The sequence below is a fragment of the Chrysemys picta genome, chromosome 3 (assembly GCF_011386835.1).
Source record: "Chrysemys picta bellii isolate R12L10 chromosome 3, ASM1138683v2, whole genome shotgun sequence".
In the NCBI taxonomy this organism is placed as follows: domain Eukaryota; kingdom Metazoa; phylum Chordata; order Testudines; family Emydidae; genus Chrysemys; species Chrysemys picta.
In genome coordinates this window covers 24,407,845-24,425,957 of record NC_088793.1, presented here as the reverse complement: position 1 = coordinate 24,425,957, position 18,113 = coordinate 24,407,845, and the positions used below count along the sequence as shown (strand labels likewise).

The following is an 18,113-nucleotide window of genomic DNA, read 5'->3' as shown; positions in this document are numbered from 1 at the left end:
GGGATCAGTTCTGGGTCCGGTTCTGTTCAGTATCTTCATCAATGATTTAGATAATGGCAGAGAGAGTACACTTATAAAGTCTGCGGAGGATACCAAGGTGGGAGGGGTTGCAAGTGCTTTGAGGATAGGATTAAAATTCGAAATGGTCTGAAGTAAAGAGGATGAAATTCAATAAGGACAAATGCAAAGTACTCCACTTAGGAAGGAACAATCAGTTGCACTCATACAAAATGGGAAATAACTGCCTAGGAAGGAATACCGCGGAAAGGGATCTGGGGGTCATAGTGGATCACAAGCTAAATATGAGTCAACAGTATCAGAGGGGTAGCCGTGTTAGTCTGAATCTGTAAAAAGCAACAGAGGGTCCTGTGGCACCTTTGAGACTAACAGAAGTACTGGGAGCATAAGCTTTCGTGGGTAAGAACCTCACTTCTTCAGATGCAAGGCAAGTGAGGTTCTTACCCACGAAAGCTTATGCTCCCAGTACTTCTGTTAGTCTCAAAGGTGCCACAGGACCCTCTGTTGCTTTTTACAGATTCAGACTAACACGGCTACCCCTCTGATACTTGACACCATGCAAGGCACTGCATTTAGCCGTATGGAATGGAAATCTATCAACCTCATGAAGAAACTTGCACAAATACAGACAGATATCATCTTCCTTTCCAAATGCAAACAGATGGACATCATACCAAATGGACTGAAGGTGAAAAATCCATTGCTATCTACATACTGCACAGACCACAGTGAGAGATTATGCCATACGTTATCAAAGAAACTGAGGAACCACCTGATCAGCATCCTTTACAGCAAACAGAAAAACATCAAGAAAGAGCTCTCCAACCTGGAGACTCTCATAAATAACCAACCCTCCACACAAACGGACTTTACTAAAATAAGACAGGAGATCTACATTACACACTTCACCTCTCTACAAAGGAAAAAGGACCGTAAGCTGTCTAAAATCCTACCTGCCACATGGGGCCACAACAGGGGTACCCCTAACTCACCCAGCAATATCGTCAATTTATCCAGCTACACACTCAACCCAGCAGAAGAGTCTGTCCTATCTCGGGGACTCTCCTTTTGCCCCAGCACCCCCACGAACATGATACAGTTCTGTGGTGATCTGGAAGCCTACTTTCGCCGCCTCCGACTCAAAGAATACTTTCATGATAACACTGAACAGCGCACTGATACACAGATACCCTCCCACCAACAACACAGGAAGAAGAACTCCACATGGACTCCTCCTGAGGGTCGAAATGACAGTTTGGACCTATACATAGAATGCTTCCGCCGACGTGCACAGGCAGAAATTGTGGAAAAACAACATCGCTTGCCTCATAACCTAAGTCGTGCAGAACGCAATGCCATCCACAGCCTCAGAAACCACCCTGACATTATCATCAAAGAGGCTGATAAAGGAGGTGCTGTTGTCATCATGAACAGGTCTGACTACCAGAAGGAGGCTGCCAGACAACTCTCCAATACCCAATTCTACAGGCCGCTTTCCTCAGATCCCACTGAGGAATACACTAAGAAACTACACCATCTACTCAGGACACTCCCTACACTAACACAGGAACAAATCAACATACCCTTAGAGCCTCGACCGGGGTTATTCTATCTACTACCTAAGATCCACAAACCTGGAAATCCTGGACGCCCCATCATCTCGGGCATTGGCACTCTCACTGAAGGACTGTCTGGATATGTGGACTCCCTACTCAGACCCTACGCCACCAGCACTCCCAGCTATCTCCGTGACACCACAGACTTCCTGAGGAAACTACAATGCATTGGTGACCTCCCAGAAAACACCATCCTAGCCACCATGGATGTAGAGGCTCTCTACACAAACATCCCACATACAGATGGAATACAAGCTGTCAGGAACAGTATCCCTGATGATGACACAGCACAACTTATTGCTGAGCTCTGTGACTTTATCCTCACGCACAATTATTTTAAATTTGGTGACAATATATACCTCCAGACCAGTGGCACCGCTATGGGCACCCGCATGGCCCCACAATATGCCAACATTTTTATGGCTGACCTGGAACAACGCTTCCTCAGCTCCCGTCCACTCATGCCCCTTCTCTACCTACGCCTTGCATCTGAAGAAGTGAGGTTCTTACCCACGAAAGCTTATGCTCCCAGTACTTCTGTTAGTCTCAAAGGTGCCACAGGACCCTCTGTTGCTTTTTATGAGTCAACAGTGTAACCCTGTTGCGCAAAAAAAAAAAAAAAAAAGCGCAAACATCATTCTGGGATGTATTAGCAGGAGTATTGTAAGCAAGACAAGAAGTAATTCTTCCGCTTTACTCCATGCTGATTAGGCGTAACTAGAGTATTGTGTCCAGTTATGGGGGCCACATTTCAGGAAACATGTGGACAAATTGGAGAAAGTCCAGAGAAGAACAACAAAAATTATTAGAGGTCTAGCAAACATGACCTATGAGGGAAGATTGATTGTTACAAGGAGGAGGGAGAAAAATTATTCTTCTTAACTTCCGAAGATAGGACAAGAAGCAATGGGCTTAAATTGCAGCAAGGGTGATTTAGGTTGGACATTAGGAAAAACTTCCTGTCAGAGTGGTTAAGCACTGGAATAAATTGCCTAAGGAGGTTGTGGAATCTCCATCATTGGGGATTTTTAAGAACAGGTTGGACAAACACCTGTCAGGGATGGTCTAAATCAGGGGTTCTCAAACTGGGGGTCAGGACCCCTCAGGGGGTCGCAAGGTTATTACATAGGGGGTTGCGAGCTGTCGGCCTCCACTCCAAACCCCGCTTTGCCTCCAGCATTTATAATGGTGTTAAATATATTAAAAAGTGTTTTAATGTATAAGGGGAGACACACTCAGAGGCTTGCTATGTGAAAGAGGACATCAGTACAAAAGTCTGAGAACCCCTAGTCTAGATAATACTTAGTCCTGCCTTAAGTGCAGGAGACTGGACTAGATGACCTCTCGAGGTCCCTTCCAGTTCTATGATTCTATGAAAATTTCTCCCAAGTTTGCTAGTTTCCATTTTGTATTTTATCTGCAATAGTTTTGCTCCTTTCTACTGGCTTCACTTGAGCTGGGTTTCCACTTTCTGCAACTTGAACCTTACCATTTTTCTCCATACTGCTTATTTTCTTTCCTTCCTGCTTTTTTTTTTATTTAGGCATATTCATACATTCGGTGACTCAGCTACAGTATGCTTAAGTAATCCATACTGAACCTAAGGATTTTAATTTCCTCATTTTGGATTTCAGTCATTTTTACTAATGTCATTTCTATGCAGTCCTTCTTTCCAAACATGTCAAAATATCCACCTCTTTCATCTCTCACACAAATGTGCTGATTTTTCCTAACCTATGCATGTAGAAAGGAATGGTAATTAAATACTTTCAAAGTTTGCATATTCTAGCTTTTAGATGTACCAGGTCTTTTGGAACCTCACTCTGAGTGCTGGCTCTTTACAAGATGGTAAATATGAATGTAATTCCTGTTTTCACATATCCACCCCAAAAGCAGCTGTTCTGTGTGCATTGTGGCCCACAAAGAACACACTGCAACTTTTAAGGCACACAGAACAGCACTAGGGAAGTCTATTGATCTGTTCTTTCATGGCAATTTCCTATTTTTCTAGACTATCAAAGAAGGAAAACAGTGAAAATGGCAGAACACAAAAGGAGATATTGCTCAGTTATATAGGTTAGAAAAGTATTACTGCTCCCAAGCAATTAAAAGTGAATAAGCAAAAGTAAAATAAACTTCCCCTTTATGGCTCTTTAGGATTCATAAAACAAAATATTTTCAAGAATTAGGGTTTTTTTGGAGCTCTTTTTAAAACACAGTAGGTATAGAATTTTTACATTTACCGTTCTCTCCTGGATGAGCGTGGCAATACTCTGAAGAACTAAATAGTGTTATTACATAAAGCTAATCTGAGCTGCATCTCTCTCTGCTCCCCGGATGGGGGAGAAGTTATGCCAATTCTTACTTGCTTAAGAATAGCTTAATACATAAATACACACACAGACTGTATCACCTTGCAAAACTGTAATAAAATTCAACCAGCCTTGGCACGCAATCTAGTTGCCCACCCTTTACCACAAAGCCAAAGATGATGGGGAAAAAAGCTATTATGTTATCACACATTCAAAATAATTACTTGCCCCAAGTGGGCAAATAGAATATTGCGTGGGACTTGATTTATATTTTAGTAATATATTAAATATAATATTTTATACAATACAAAGAAGCAGGTACTGACAAGAGAGGTTTTGCTGTGCAATTAATATTACAGGAAAGAGAAAGGAGGGAGAATAAAAACAAAACCAAGAAATAAAATGAAAAGAGAAATTAAGGTAAAGAAGAAGAGCAAATGGATGAGAAAAATAAAGATAACCGAACTTTTAGGTTGGTAAAAATTTTTGTTTTATTCATGTTCCTACATTTTACTGCATTTCCTTGGAACATACCCCACAACCCTGGGGTTTGGGAAGATAAAGAAATTGCCAGTGAACCTTTTAACTTGCCGAACTCAGGTTCATAGAAAAGAACGTTTTGTTTTCTGAATTTCAAGAGTAAATGTTTAACGAGAGAAATTAGAAAGCTGTAGCAGTTACACATTTGGAGCTAGGTGTTTGCTATTTGAAGCTTTGTGGGTAACTACATTTCATTATCTACAAAACAATCAGGTAATAACCTATTGTATAATGTTAAGTTTAAACAAGAGGTACCCCTTGCTTAGTTTTACTACTTACGTGTTTATAGTGTTGATAATACAAGTTTTTACCTGCAAGTGTAACAAGTAAGATTGTGTGCAAGACCCATGTTACTTTTCATTAGGTCTGTTATAATTTGGCCTTTTATCAAACTAAAACAGTTGGCTACCATCTGATTTCAGATCTAATGAGTGATACTTGTTAGTGTTCCTGGAAAAAAACTAGACACATACTTTGAAAAGTAATGCTTATTTACTTTAACCAAACAACTTTTTAATGAACACTTAAAGTATTACAATAGAATAATTAAACTGATATATGTTTAACTGCTCAAACAAAGAACTGAATGGTTTACATTATGGAAAACTATATGCTTTGAAGCTATAATTGATACAGAAAGACACGCTTAACCCACGTATAAGCTTTCTGAAAGATTTGGATTTAAGAAAAAAACATAAGAAGTTTTTGAATGAAAAAAAAAACAAATAAGCTACCTACCGAATGATCTACATGAATGCTATCTCCTGTGGGCCAGCGATGTTTGCTGGAGTAGCCACTCAACTGCTCACCAGCCTGCCTCTGGAAGAAATATCCAACTGTGGCATCATCCTGAGACCGTCCACTGAGGGGTACCTGGACACTGAAAGCACCTGACACTGCAGCTGTAGGGATGGTGTGAGGATTGTTTCCACCTGAACTGGGCCCTGAAGTTCCAGGCCCTGGCCCTGCTGTTGCTCCACCTACTGTTCCAGCTGGGGCAACCCCTATTCCAACCCCACTGGCTTCCTGACCAATGTTCGCATGCATCATTCCTCTGGTCTCCTGCCAGGCCACTTCATTCATGCCTAGGAGGACACATGGAATGCTCATTCCACGTAGAAACCTAAAAAGAAAAAGTCTTGATAACATAAAAGGCTTTCCAATGAATGTCTTTAAATATGCAGTTCTTATAATTAGGATTTAAGAAAAAATCCAGACTATATAAGAACAGTGTTCTCTGTTAAAGATGTTGGCTTAAGCTTTTTCTATTTAATTAATTTAAAGTACTGTTATTGACCTAAGATGACAGGGTTGTCTGAGACAATACATAGTATGGAACCAAACATACTAAAGTAACTATCCTTGATCAAAATATAATTTCAGATCTTGAACTTCGCGACTTTTTTTTAACAATATCAATTGACACGTAAATTCCTTTATATTAGGTCCTACAACTTCTGCTACCAACTCTATTTTTCATAGCCTACAGGCACTTTCACCTAAGTAGTATGGAAGGCTAACTCCTAAATATCAATGCAGATATGTCACAAGTGAAAAATGTTCAGTGTTGTTCTGGTTGTGCAATATTTTAATATCAAATTTCATATTAAAAACACCTATGACCAAACTGGCAGTATATTTTGCCCTTCCACTGACCACAATTTTAATCTGAACCTGAAATCTTTCATCAGTCTGCCAACTGTCTTTTTGGCTTGAAATAAGTGTAACTGACAACCACACACTTATTGATAAAAGACTGAAAATACTCATGAAGTGGACAAAGTAGAAATCATAAATTCAAAAAAATGCATGATCACGTTGCCCCTTCAGAGATTTTGGCAATAAAAACCACAGGAGAGTTCATTCTTAATCTGGTAGAATGGATTCTCCTATGTTTTTATTGCCAAAATCTCTGATGGGGGCAACGTGATCATGCATTTTTTTGACTTTGTGATTTCTACTTTGTCCATTTCATCAGGTGTATTGTCAATCTTACAGCAATAAGTGACATGAAATTCATAGAGACCAGGAGCAGTACACAGACATAAGACAAAAATATCCTACAATGTAATAATTTATGGCACCTGCAAAAATGGACAGAGTTATTTTTGTTTTAAAGTACAGTCTGGAAACTTTACAATAAGTTTCATACCTTCCGTAATCACTTAAGAGGAACAGTATAAAACCTGAATGGAAAAAACTCACATGCAGAAAGCTCCTCACCCAGAATGGAGTTTCTAAGCGTAAAATGGTGTACAATAAGAGATCATGACCCCTTCTAATTCCTCTGTACATACATATATTTTATTTCCAGTGTTAACACCTCCTCCATGTACAATCATCATCAAAAAAAATGATACCATACTGTGGAATTGAGGTCTTTGCTATAATTCTGAATATGCATTGTTTTATCGGCATTGTTGGACAAAATGCTACTTAGATGTAGTTTTACAATAGCGATTTACTTCACTGAAATGGCATTCTACAAACATGGTATGAATTCTGTGACTTCTTCAAACTCAACAATATGACAAACCCCTCAATGCAATATTCACAGAACAAAGAATTTCGCAATATATACTATACTGAAAAGGTAATCATGGATTAACAATAGTATGCCTAAAAATTACAAATGTGATATAAAATGTGTAAGTTTTATTTTTCTTAACGAACATTCACAAAATTCATTCCAAGTGGCTCTGTGCTAAAATGTATACTGTGAAAATTTAATATTTGCATAACATGGCTCCAAAAAACTAAATACACATGCATAGTAGCCTCTCTTTGAACCTCAGCATCACTTTTTTCCTTTTAAAAAACTAGCAGGCTTTAGACCACTTTATTTATATATAAATAGTATACAAAACTTTAAAGCAAGTAAGTAACCAAATTAAAAAAAGTAGTTTGGTACACTTATAACTGAAAAATTTATGCTCATATCAATGTTGGGTGAACAAGCTCACATTTAATAAGTAGTTTCTGGACTGAGATTTTCTCTGTCAACCTTTACCATCTCCTTGTTCCCCTCTCCCCACACAAAGAGAGAAAAATCAAAGATTTATGACACATGTAAGCACAAAGAGATTTACAATGGAAACACAAAGCCAGACAGTGCCGTAATTTGTATCTGTCCATTTCTCCAATACCTTCTCTAGCACTGGCTAAGTGAGAAGTAGTTTACCTTTACCAGAACAGGTCAAATTGTAGACGTACAGTTGGGCCTTGATTTACACAGTGGTTACATTCTTGAAAAAACACTGTGCAAATAGAAAATTGCTTTAAAAGATACCAAGGGTTTATGGGAAATAAGGGTTTAGGTTCCAGGCTCACAAGATGACCTCCCTAATTTATCCAATACAGGTTTTAAAATTAATTTTTTTTAATGAAATTGCTATTAACCTTTACTGATGTTAAGGATGAACTTGATATGATGATAATGCTGATGTTGTTGAAGTCAGAACTCCGAGGGTTCATCTGAGGCGTCTGGGGAGGCCAGGGAGTGTGGAGCAGTAGCATAGCCAGGTCAGGACACTTGGGTAGGAGGGCATGACGGGAGCGGGGAGGCAAGAGTGCCGGGTGTAGTGGGGTAAGCCCCCGCGCCCCGACCCTGTTCCCCAGCAGGAGCACTGGGCGGAACTAGGCGAGCCTCTGACCCCCCCCTTCCCGACAGGAGTGTCAGGTGGAACAGGGGAAGCCCCTGCGCCCCGATCCCACTCCCCGGGGGCTCCCCTGGGATTGCCAGTGCCCTAGACAGAGTGTCCAGCTGCCACCCGGCAGCCTCCCCTCCCCCACCCCCATCATTGCCCACACAGCCGAAGTCAAGGCCCACCCAAGTGTCCCGTCCTGGCTACGCCATTGACCTGCGTATCTTGGAGACAGCGCCTCACGGTATAAAAGTAAATCCATACCATGTACAAAAATAAAGGGTCACAATTAATTGATTGTGCATAACTGAAATCGTGCAAAAAAAATACTGTGTAAATTGAGGCCCGACTGTACAGGCCTCGATATACATGGGTTTTTTTTGCAGTTTCAGTTATGCACAGTCAATTAGCTGTGACCCCATCCCTCCTGCCTTCCCTCCCACGTCACGGCCACCCACCCACGCGTCCTGGCTATGCCACTGCTCCACACTCCCTGGCCTTCCCAGACACCCCAGATGAACCCTCGGAGTTCTGATTTCAACAACATCAGCATTATCATCATATCAAGTTCATCCTTAACATCAGTAAAGGTTAATAGCAAGTTTAAATTTCAATAATTTTTTTTTAAATTTCAAACCTGTATTGGATAAATTATGGAGGTCATCTTGTGAGCCTGGAACCTAAACCCTTATTTCCCATAGACCCTTGGTATCTTTTGAAGCGATTTCTATTTGCACCATGTTTTTTCAAGAATGTAACCACCGTGTAAATTGAGGCCCGACTGTATTTGGAAATATTTGATGAAATTGTTGAAAATTTTCAACATATTACCAACTCCAATTTGTAAGGAAAAATCACAGTCTCATATATGTTGATTAAAATATATCTGTGCTACAATATGTGATATTAACATGACTATCTATATTTAGGGCCCTACCAAATTCACAGTGCATTTTGGTCAATTTCACAGTCATAGGATTTTTAAAATCCTAAATGTCATGATTTCAGCTATTTAAATCTGAAATAACTGAGGGTCCTGTGGCACCTTTAAGACTAACAGAAGTATCGGGAGCATAAGCTTTCGTGGGTAAGAACCTCACTTCTTCAGATGCAAGAAGTGAGGTTCTTACCCACGACAGCTTATGCCCCCGATACTTCTGTTAGTCTTAAAGGTGCCACAGGACCCTCTGTTGCTTTTTACAGATTCAGACTAACACGGCTACCCCTCTGATACTTAAATCTGAAATGTCACAGTGTTGTAATTGTAGGGGCCTGACTCAAAAAGGAGATGGGGGGGGCTTGCAAGGTTTTTGTGTGTGGGAGGGGGTGGGAGGGTTGTGGTACTGCTACCCTTATTTCTGCTCTGCTGCAGGCGGTGATGCTGCCTTCAGAGCTGGGCAGCTAGAGAGCAGCGACTGCTGGCTGGGAGTCCAGCTTTGAAGGCAGAGCCGCCAGCAGCAGCAGCCCTGAAGTAAGGAAGGCAGGGTATGGTATTGCCACCCTTACTTCTGCACTGCTGCCCGCAGAGCTGGTTCCTCAGTCAGTAGCTGCCACTCTCGGGCCGCTCAGCTCTGAAGGCAGCAGCGCAGAAGTAGGGGTGGCATGGTATGGTATTGCCACCCCTACTTCTGCACTGTTGCTGGCTGGACACTGTCTTCAAAGCTGGGTGCCTGGCCAACAGCTGCCACTCTCCGGACACCCAGCTCTGAAGGCAGTGCAGAAGTAAGGGTGGCAATACCGCAACCCCCTCTAAAATAACCTTGTGATACCCCTGCAACTTCCTTTTGGGTCAGGACCCCCAATTTGAGAAATGTTGGTCTCCCCCATTAAATCTGTATAGTATAGGGTAAGAGCACACAGAAGACCAGACTTCACGGGGGGCAACCAGATTTCATGGTCTGCGACACAGTTTTCATGGCCGTCAATTTGGTAGGACCTTATCTATATTGTGTCCAAGTCACAATATTTTGTTTTGGACGTATTCTTGCAAATTCTATTTGATAAGAGCTCTGCACATATCTATGGATTCAATAATTTTGCAGCTGCTGCATTTCAGAGAGCTTTATATTCCTCTCTCAACACCCAGGATGGTCATCTCATAACTTTCACAGGACCATGTCTCCAACATGTACATATTAGCTCTCCGAGAGCCACTTCCAGAATGGATAATTCATCGGGGCCTAAATATCAACTGATAGATAACAAAATGGACACCGTAATTATACTTCTACAGATAAGACCTGGTTTTGATTCATCAACTAGATATTCTCACACTCCGGACTGAGAAATACTGCCAACTGATCTAGAAGTATGGTAATACTGACAAATTCTGAAGGGGACATAAACAAAGGCCCCCTGTAAAATAAAAAAGTCTCAAGCTATTAGCAGAAAGGAAAGATTTTATACATACCTATTCGAAATCAGAGAACCTGAGTATACTTTATGTGATCTGAAGGTATTTTTTATAAACATACAGCTGCATAGTATTTCTACTATATTACCAGGAAGTGCCTTGAAACATTGTTATTAAAGACACTATGCAAACTTAACTTGATGTTACAGGAGGAGAAAACAAGCCTTTCAGTGATGGACTTCTTATTCCATTTCACAGAGCTTGGGTATTGGCTTAGTGACAATGCTGGAACGGTTCCATTGTGTGGAGTAAGCAAGAAAATAGTTGTGTTATGGGTGGAAAAACTTCACCCTGGATGAGGGAAACATTTTTCTACTACTTTTTTTTTTTTTTTTTTTTTTTTAAAGAGAACAGAAGCAGAAAGAGCAACTAATATATCTCATGCCTATGAAAACAGCTTATACAACCCAACTAGTATCTATATGACCTATCCATCACACTTTCTTATATGGTCACTTTAGCAGTTTTCATTTAGAAATGAAAGTATATTTTCTTAGGGGAAGAAAACAGACAGGGCCAATATCTTTGTTACATTTAAAAAGTGATACTGCAGACTTCCTCACCACCTCATGCCTCAGCATTAACACCAAGAATAATATTTAGGAATTTTTACTGCAATCGAGAATGATACTCTACATAATCCTGTACACCAGAAAGAAGGCATCAATGTATGTGAATAGGAATAATGAAAGTTAACCATTGCCAATCTAACAACTTATGTTCTTAAGAACGGCCATACAGGGTCAGACCAATGGTTCACCTATAGCCCAGTATCCTGTCTTCCAACAGTGGCCAGTGCCAGACACTTCAGAGGAAACGAACAGAACAGGGAAATTATCAAGTGAACCATCCCATGTCATCCAGTCTCAGCTTTTGGAATCTCTTAACATTTCAGAAACAACTGTACAAAGCAGAGACTTGAGTTCTCAAGATAAAGCATTTTAGAAAGTTCTGTACACACATTATTAGTACACACATACATGCACACCTAGACAAGGGGAAAATTGGACAAGAGTAAAACAGGAAAAATGCTACTAAGTTAAATTGAAAACCTGGGAATGAGTCTAACTCCCTGCTAATGCTGTCTCCCAATATGTCCAGAATCTCTCTCGCACAACTAAACAAATGGGAAAGACGTTACTTATTATGTAATATACTACAATCAGGCAATAAACACCAATCTTAAATATATATTGCAACCCTACATTAAAACTGATCTTTTCCCCCAGGACAAGGAAAAATGATCTTTTCTCTCTACCAATGAAAATGTATTAGCAATAATAGATTTCACTGTAGTTAACATTTAAGGCAAGTCAATTGTACTCTTCCTGGTCAAACACCTCAATTTTTTGCACTACTGATAGACATTACAATGGATAACTGTTTCTCACTTTTCATTATTGCAATTGCCTAGCCACCATTCTATTGCTTCCCTTCCCCCCCAAAACAGGAAGAAAAATTATAAAGATTAAAATAGCACATGTATACACATACATGATATTCATGCAATAAATTGAAGAACCATGCGATAAAATTGCATTTATCAAGCACCTCCTTACCTGCGTTTGCCCATTAGGTCTATCTCCTCCGGGACTACTTCTAACTTTCCAAACCCTTGAGCATTTTCACAAGCAGCTGCCAGATGCTTTGTTTAAAAAACAAAACAAATAAAAACTGCCACAGAATTCAATCTTTCCCCATCCTAATTTCCTCACCATCTTCACCTACCACAAAAATATTTGCAATGGTACAATATTCAGTCATGGACCAATGAAAGTTTTAAGATCCAACACCTCTTTATACCATGGCAAAAATGAGAGATCCAGCTTTCCAATAATATGCACAATACCTGTTTCTAAACCCAGGAAGATCCAGAAGTATATAGACATTAAAACACTCCAGACATCAAAATTAACAGCACTATGTATATATAAAAAAAAGGGCATTTTAGGTATATTTAGAGATTTCAAAAATGTATTTGTTTTAATTTTCCTCTCTCTCCCAGGCCTACATAGTTTGAATCATGATAATTAAAAGAGACCGACTCTTCAGTTGTGGGACACAAAAAGGACCACAAATAAAATAATTAGGACACACATTTCCAAAAACTATTTGTTAATATGTAACATATAGAGAATGCACATATGTTTGGTATAAAGGTTTTATGGGCACTCATTTGCAATGATATACAAAACTCATGAATGCCTTTATCACTTGGTAGTAATGACGCATCCCAAACTCACTTGATAAAACCTCTAAACGACACCACCATGTAAAACACAGTACATTTTTTAGTGTTTTGATATTTTGCTTGCTTTGTACAGTATGCTTAGTACACCAGATGGGTATTAAATGCTCAACATGTATCACTTTACCTTCACAGAATTAAAGACAGTTTGAAGTGAAGTGCACACAAAACTTCATAGCAACAAAGCCAAAAAATCTCTTGTATAATGACTATTAAAAGATAATTTTAAAAATAATCAGCAGTAATCAAGTAAAAATTTGATCTGCTCTGCAGGTAGTTGTATTGTGAGAATGGTTATATTTTCCAATAATGTTTTCTCTGATTTTGTGTGTGCAGATAGTGTACTAAAGAAAAAATAAAATCCAACATTTCATTGTTTGGCATCAACTATAAAATGTGCATTTAGCCTTCCTACCTACCCTCACACGTCCCTTAAAAAACAAAACAAAAGACTTAGATATCCTTAGTAACCAGGTGAAATATAACAACCTGTGATATACAGGAGATCAGCCTAAACGATCTAATGGTCCCTTCCGGCCTTAAACTCTACGAAAGCAATGAAAAAAAACCTTGTTCACATTTCCAAAACATTTCCTGTGTCTTGATCTCAGTTGTGCCCTTCAGTGAGAACTGCTCTCCCAATACCTTGCCACCCTTCCCCTTCCCACCACAGATCTGTTTTTCAGTCATGAATTAATCTCTTGTATCTAAATCCCATCACGTTCCTTGTCGTAAACTGCCCACCAAGTCTTTCCTCCCACCTCACCCAAAGCGTAGTAAGCTCCCTCACCAAGCGGGTGTGTGTTGTTAGCATTCTTAAGGTGCTTTAAGGGTCACACAGCAGTCCCCCACCACCACAACACTCCCTCAACCACAACATACACTTCCCCTACAGAAGATCTCTTCCCCTCCACAATACCCACTCTCCTCCTTCTCCCAGACTGTTCCCCCGACACACACCCCTTTCTTCCTACACCCCCCACACCCCTTCCTTCCTACACCCCCTTTCCCCAGGCTGCCCCTCCCCCTTACACACCCCCTCTTTGTTCCCCCCACCCACCTCCGCTCCCTATCCCTCCCCACCGCCACCCCCACCCCCTTTGTGCTGCTCCCTACAGCGGCCCGGAGGAGGGCCCAAGCAGAGAGGCACAAAGGCAGGGGAGAGGGCAGCCACCCTCGACCAGGCCCCGACCAGCTGGCTTACCAGCCACAACATGGCCCCCGAGACAAAAGGGGGCTCCGTCCGCCCCCCCTCCCCCGCGGCCTGGCCTAGCCCAGCCCGGCCCCAGGAGATACTCACGGGCTGGCTGGCGGCGCTGCTCCCTGGAACGGAGCCGGACAGGGCCCTGGAACACCCCTGTCCCCGCCGCCCGCCCCCACCTCCGGGTCTCTCCTTCCCCCCCTTCCCCCCACCTCAGCCGCCAGAGACTCACAACAACATGGCGAGAGAGACCCACACACACTCAGAGCAGCAACCCCCACTGCGCAGGCGCGCTGTGGCCGGGACGGAGGAGGGGCGGGCAGCAGGAACTCTCGAGGCCCTTCCGCCGCGCGCCAATCACCGGCGTTGGCGCGGCGTCTGCGCGCGCTTTGATGTTCCCTCCCAGCGGCCCTGCGTGCAGGGGTGGGAAGAGAGGAGGTCGCAGCGGCGGCGGCGTTCCTCCGAGCACCTCATTGTTCCATCCTTCTGCACCGCGTGGGATGGGACGATGCTTTAGGGCCTGATCCAGCTTCCCGCTGGAGTCCACGGGTAGTGATGCAAATAGTCATTGAAGGAAAGACGTTAATTACAACAACAACAATAATAATGAAAAGCCACACCTCACCAAACAAGACTAGGCTGTGCCACAAGGGGTGAATCCCTGTCATACAACTGGCGTAGAGACTAAACCTAAGGTTACCATACGTCCGGTTTTTCCCAGACTGGTCCGGCTTTTTGGTAATCAAACCCTTGTCCGGGGAGAATTTCCAAAAAGCCGAACATGTCCGGGAAAAATATTCCCTGGCTTACCTTAGAGCGGGCGCCGGGTCTGCTGTGCTCCCTGACTCCTGGGCTCTGTAAACACCGAGCTGCCCGAGTGCTACCGGCTTTGGGCAGCCCCCATGCCTCTGGACTGGGCCGGCTTTAGCAAGAGCGGGGCCCGATTCCTGGGGGCGTGGCTTGCCGCAAGCCCCGCCCCCAGGAATCGGGCCCTGCTCCTGCCGGAGCTCCAGCTGGGTCGTGGGGCTTGGGTCTGGCCCGGAGCCGCTCAGCCAGGGCCGGGCTGGAGCTGAGCCTGGGGGCCGGAGCCGAGCCGCGGGGGCCAGGCCGGACCCGGAGCCGCTCAGCCGGGGCCGGGCTCGAGCAGCGGGGGCCGGGCTCGAACCGCGGGGGCCGGGCTCGAGCGTCGGGGGCCGGGCCGGACCCGGAGCCGCTCAGCCGGGGCCGGGCTCGAGCCGCGGGGGCCAGGACGGACCCGGAGCCGAGCCGCGGGGACCGGGACGGAGCCGAGCCGCGGGGGCCGGGACGGAGCCGAGCCGAGCAGGCCGGACCGGCGCCCCGGGGCCGGAGCTGCTGGGGCTGGAGGTGCTCGGCTGGGGCTGGACTGTAAGCTCCATTGTAAGCTTCTTGGAAAAGGAGCTTACAATTATAGGCTCCTATTACCCCCCACTCCCCTGTCCCAATTTTTCACATTTGCTGTCTGGTCACCATAATCTCAAGCAGCATGACACACACAGATGTGATCCATATATCAAATCGACCATCTAACCAAAACATCAGTAAATAGAAGATTCACTGATATTTACAATATTTTTTCCATGCACATTGAACAAGTACTATTTTCAGTCTAAAACTAATTACTTTTAGATAAAAAAGGAACAATGAGTACAGCCTCCATGAAAGAATAAAATGTGTGCCTATTCTATAATCAGCTGCAGCAAACTGGGAGAGTTCTTCGAAATTTAAAAATGCAATATATAGGAAAAAACCCTCACTTTTATAGCTACACACACAGCATTTTACAAAATCTAGTAAAAAACAGAGAAGTTCCAACCCCTGACAAAGCTGAAACCTGTTTAAGCACTGAAAACATATTGATAGTCCAATGTTGGATGTCAACACATTCACTCTTTCAACTATTATTCACGTGACTACCAGTGGCCCCAATTCCCAGTCCAAATGCCACTTTATTACTGATTAGGGTTACCATATTTTGTGCCTCCAAATGGAGGACACTCCACAGGGCCCCCGGCCCTGCCCCCAGCCCCGCCCCCGGCCCCGCCCCAACTCCGCCCCCTCCCCAAAGTCTCCGCCCCCTCCCCTGCTTCCCGCGAACATTTAATTCGCGGGAAGCCTGAAGCAGGTAAGGGGGAGTGTGGGGGGAGGAGGCGCGGCCCAGGCTGGCCCCCCGCGGCTCCAGCCTGGGTCGGCTCGGGCCCTGGGGTGCCGGCCCCGGCCAACCACCCCCGGCCCGCCCAGCACTGCCGGCCCCCGGCGGCCCGGCGCACCCCCCCCTATCTCCGACCGGCTCCGCGGCCCCGCGCACCCCCCCCCGCTACCCCGGACCGGCCCGCGGCCCCGCGCACCCCCCTGCTACCCCGGACCGGCTCCCCGCCCGGCGCACCCCCCCGCTACCGCGGCCCGGCGCACCCCCCCGCTACCGCGGCCCGGCGCACCGCCCGGCCCCGCGGCCCGGCTCCCCGCCCGGCCCCGCGGCCCGGCGCACCCCCCCGCTACTGCGGCCCGGCGCACCGCCCGGCTCCCGGCCCGGCCCCGCGCCCCCGGCTCCCCGCCCGGCCCCGCGGCCCGGCGCACCCCCCCGCTGGCCCCGGCCCGGCTCCCCGCCCGGCCCCGCGGCCCGGCGCACCCCCCCGCTACCGCGGCCCGGCGCACCGCCCGGCTCCCGGCCCGGCCCCGTGCCCCCGGCTCCCGGCCCGGCTCCCGGCCCGGCCTCGCGGCCCGGCCCCGCGCCCCCCCGCTGGCCCCGGCCCGGCTCCCCGCCCGGCCCCGCAGCCCGGCGCACCCCCCCCCCCGCTACCCCGGACCGGCCCGCGGCCCGGCGCACCCCCCCGCTACCGCGGCCCGGCGCACCGCCCGGCTCCCGGCCCGGCCCCGCGCCCCCGGCTCCCCGCCCGGCCCCGCGGCCCGGCGCACCCCCCCGCTGGCCCCGGCCCGGCTCCCCGCCCGGCCCCGCGGCCCGGCGCACCCCCCCGCTACCGCGGCCCGGCGCACCGCCCGGCTCCCGGCCCGGCCCCGTGCCCCCGGCTCCCGGCCCGGCTCCCGGCCCGGCCCCGCGGCCCGGCCCCGCGCCCCCCCGCTGGCCCCGGCCCGGCTCCCCGCCCGGCCCCGCAGCCCGGCGCACCCCCCCCCCGCTACCCCAGACCGGCCCGCGGCCCGGCGCACCCTCCCGCTACCGCGGCCCGGCGCACCGCCCGGCGCTCGGCACCGCGCCCCCGGCTCCCCGCCCGGCCCCGCACCATGCCCCCGGCCCCGCGACCCTGGCCCGGCACCGCACCGGCCCCGGCCAAAGAGGCCCCGGCCGAGCCCTCCATCCCTCCCTCCCGATTTTCCCGGACATGCCCGGCTTTTGGGGATTTCCCCCCGGACGGGGATTTGAACCCCCAAAAGCCGGACATGTCCGGGAAAATCCGGACGTATGGTAACCCTATTACTGATGCCAAGTGTTGTAAAGCCAGTTTAACCAGCTACATGGGGATTTCCCAGCTGAGGGGGATTTCCCAGGTGGCATAGAACCAATGCAGTGGTTTCCAAGCACTACCCTCAGAGCAGGGAGACATAGCTAGGGGAAAGGTAGCATGGTAGAAGCACAGCTACACTCTGGCCATTTCCAGGAGAGAAAACAGCTCTTGGGGGCCATAGGCAAACATGCGTAAGTTACAGGCAGTTCTCAGATTTTGAAAGGATTTGGGAACTTTGGCTGAAGTACAGCACCTCTGAAAAATCAGGCCCTCAGCATCTCAAATTGGGCATCTAAAATTAAAGATCACTGTAGTGAGCCTTATTGGAAACAACTGGGAGGTCGTATTGGCGAACCGGGAAGTGGGCGGGCGCAAGCCGCCCCGGAGGGGGAAGAGCCCATCCGGAGGCCGGAGTGGGCGGAGCTAGGGAGCTCAGAGCCCAACCCCCAGAGGGTCAGGCGGCGACCCAGCAGTATAAAGGCTCGCCCTCAGCGCTCAGTAAGGCCCTAGCTGCTGGAGAGACCAGATGTCTCCAGCCTAGCTCATAGCTGGGAAAACTCCACGGCCCAGGGCAGCCACCTGTGCCCGCTATCCGGAGGTGCCGCTGGGCCTGCCTGGCGCCCGCTATCTGGAGGAGTCCGT

The 18,113-nt window shown here is 46.7% G+C and overlaps 1 protein-coding gene across 19 annotated transcripts in view; it reads right to left on the bottom strand.

Moving 5' to 3' along the window:
* Positions 1 to 14,380, bottom strand: part of PUM2 (pumilio RNA binding family member 2) — a 113,504-nt gene extending 99,124 nt beyond the window's left edge. For 7 of the 19 annotated variants that reach the window (XR_010599390.1, XM_065587614.1, XM_065587615.1 and 4 more), the window contains exon 1: positions 5,225 to 5,609. Coding sequence is in view for 8 of the 19 variants with exons in the window: in XM_065587614.1 (XP_065443686.1) it covers positions 5,225 to 5,596 (372 nt within the window). In the remaining 11 variants the exon portion in view is untranslated. Of the gene's footprint in view, positions 1 to 5,224; positions 5,610 to 12,102; positions 12,189 to 13,280; positions 13,332 to 14,091 lie in introns of those variants that run through there. The other 12 variants (XM_065587620.1, XM_065587624.1, XM_008163067.4 and 9 more) reach the window with 6 other exon arrangements.
* Positions 14,381 to 18,113: the final 3,733 nt, after the last annotated feature.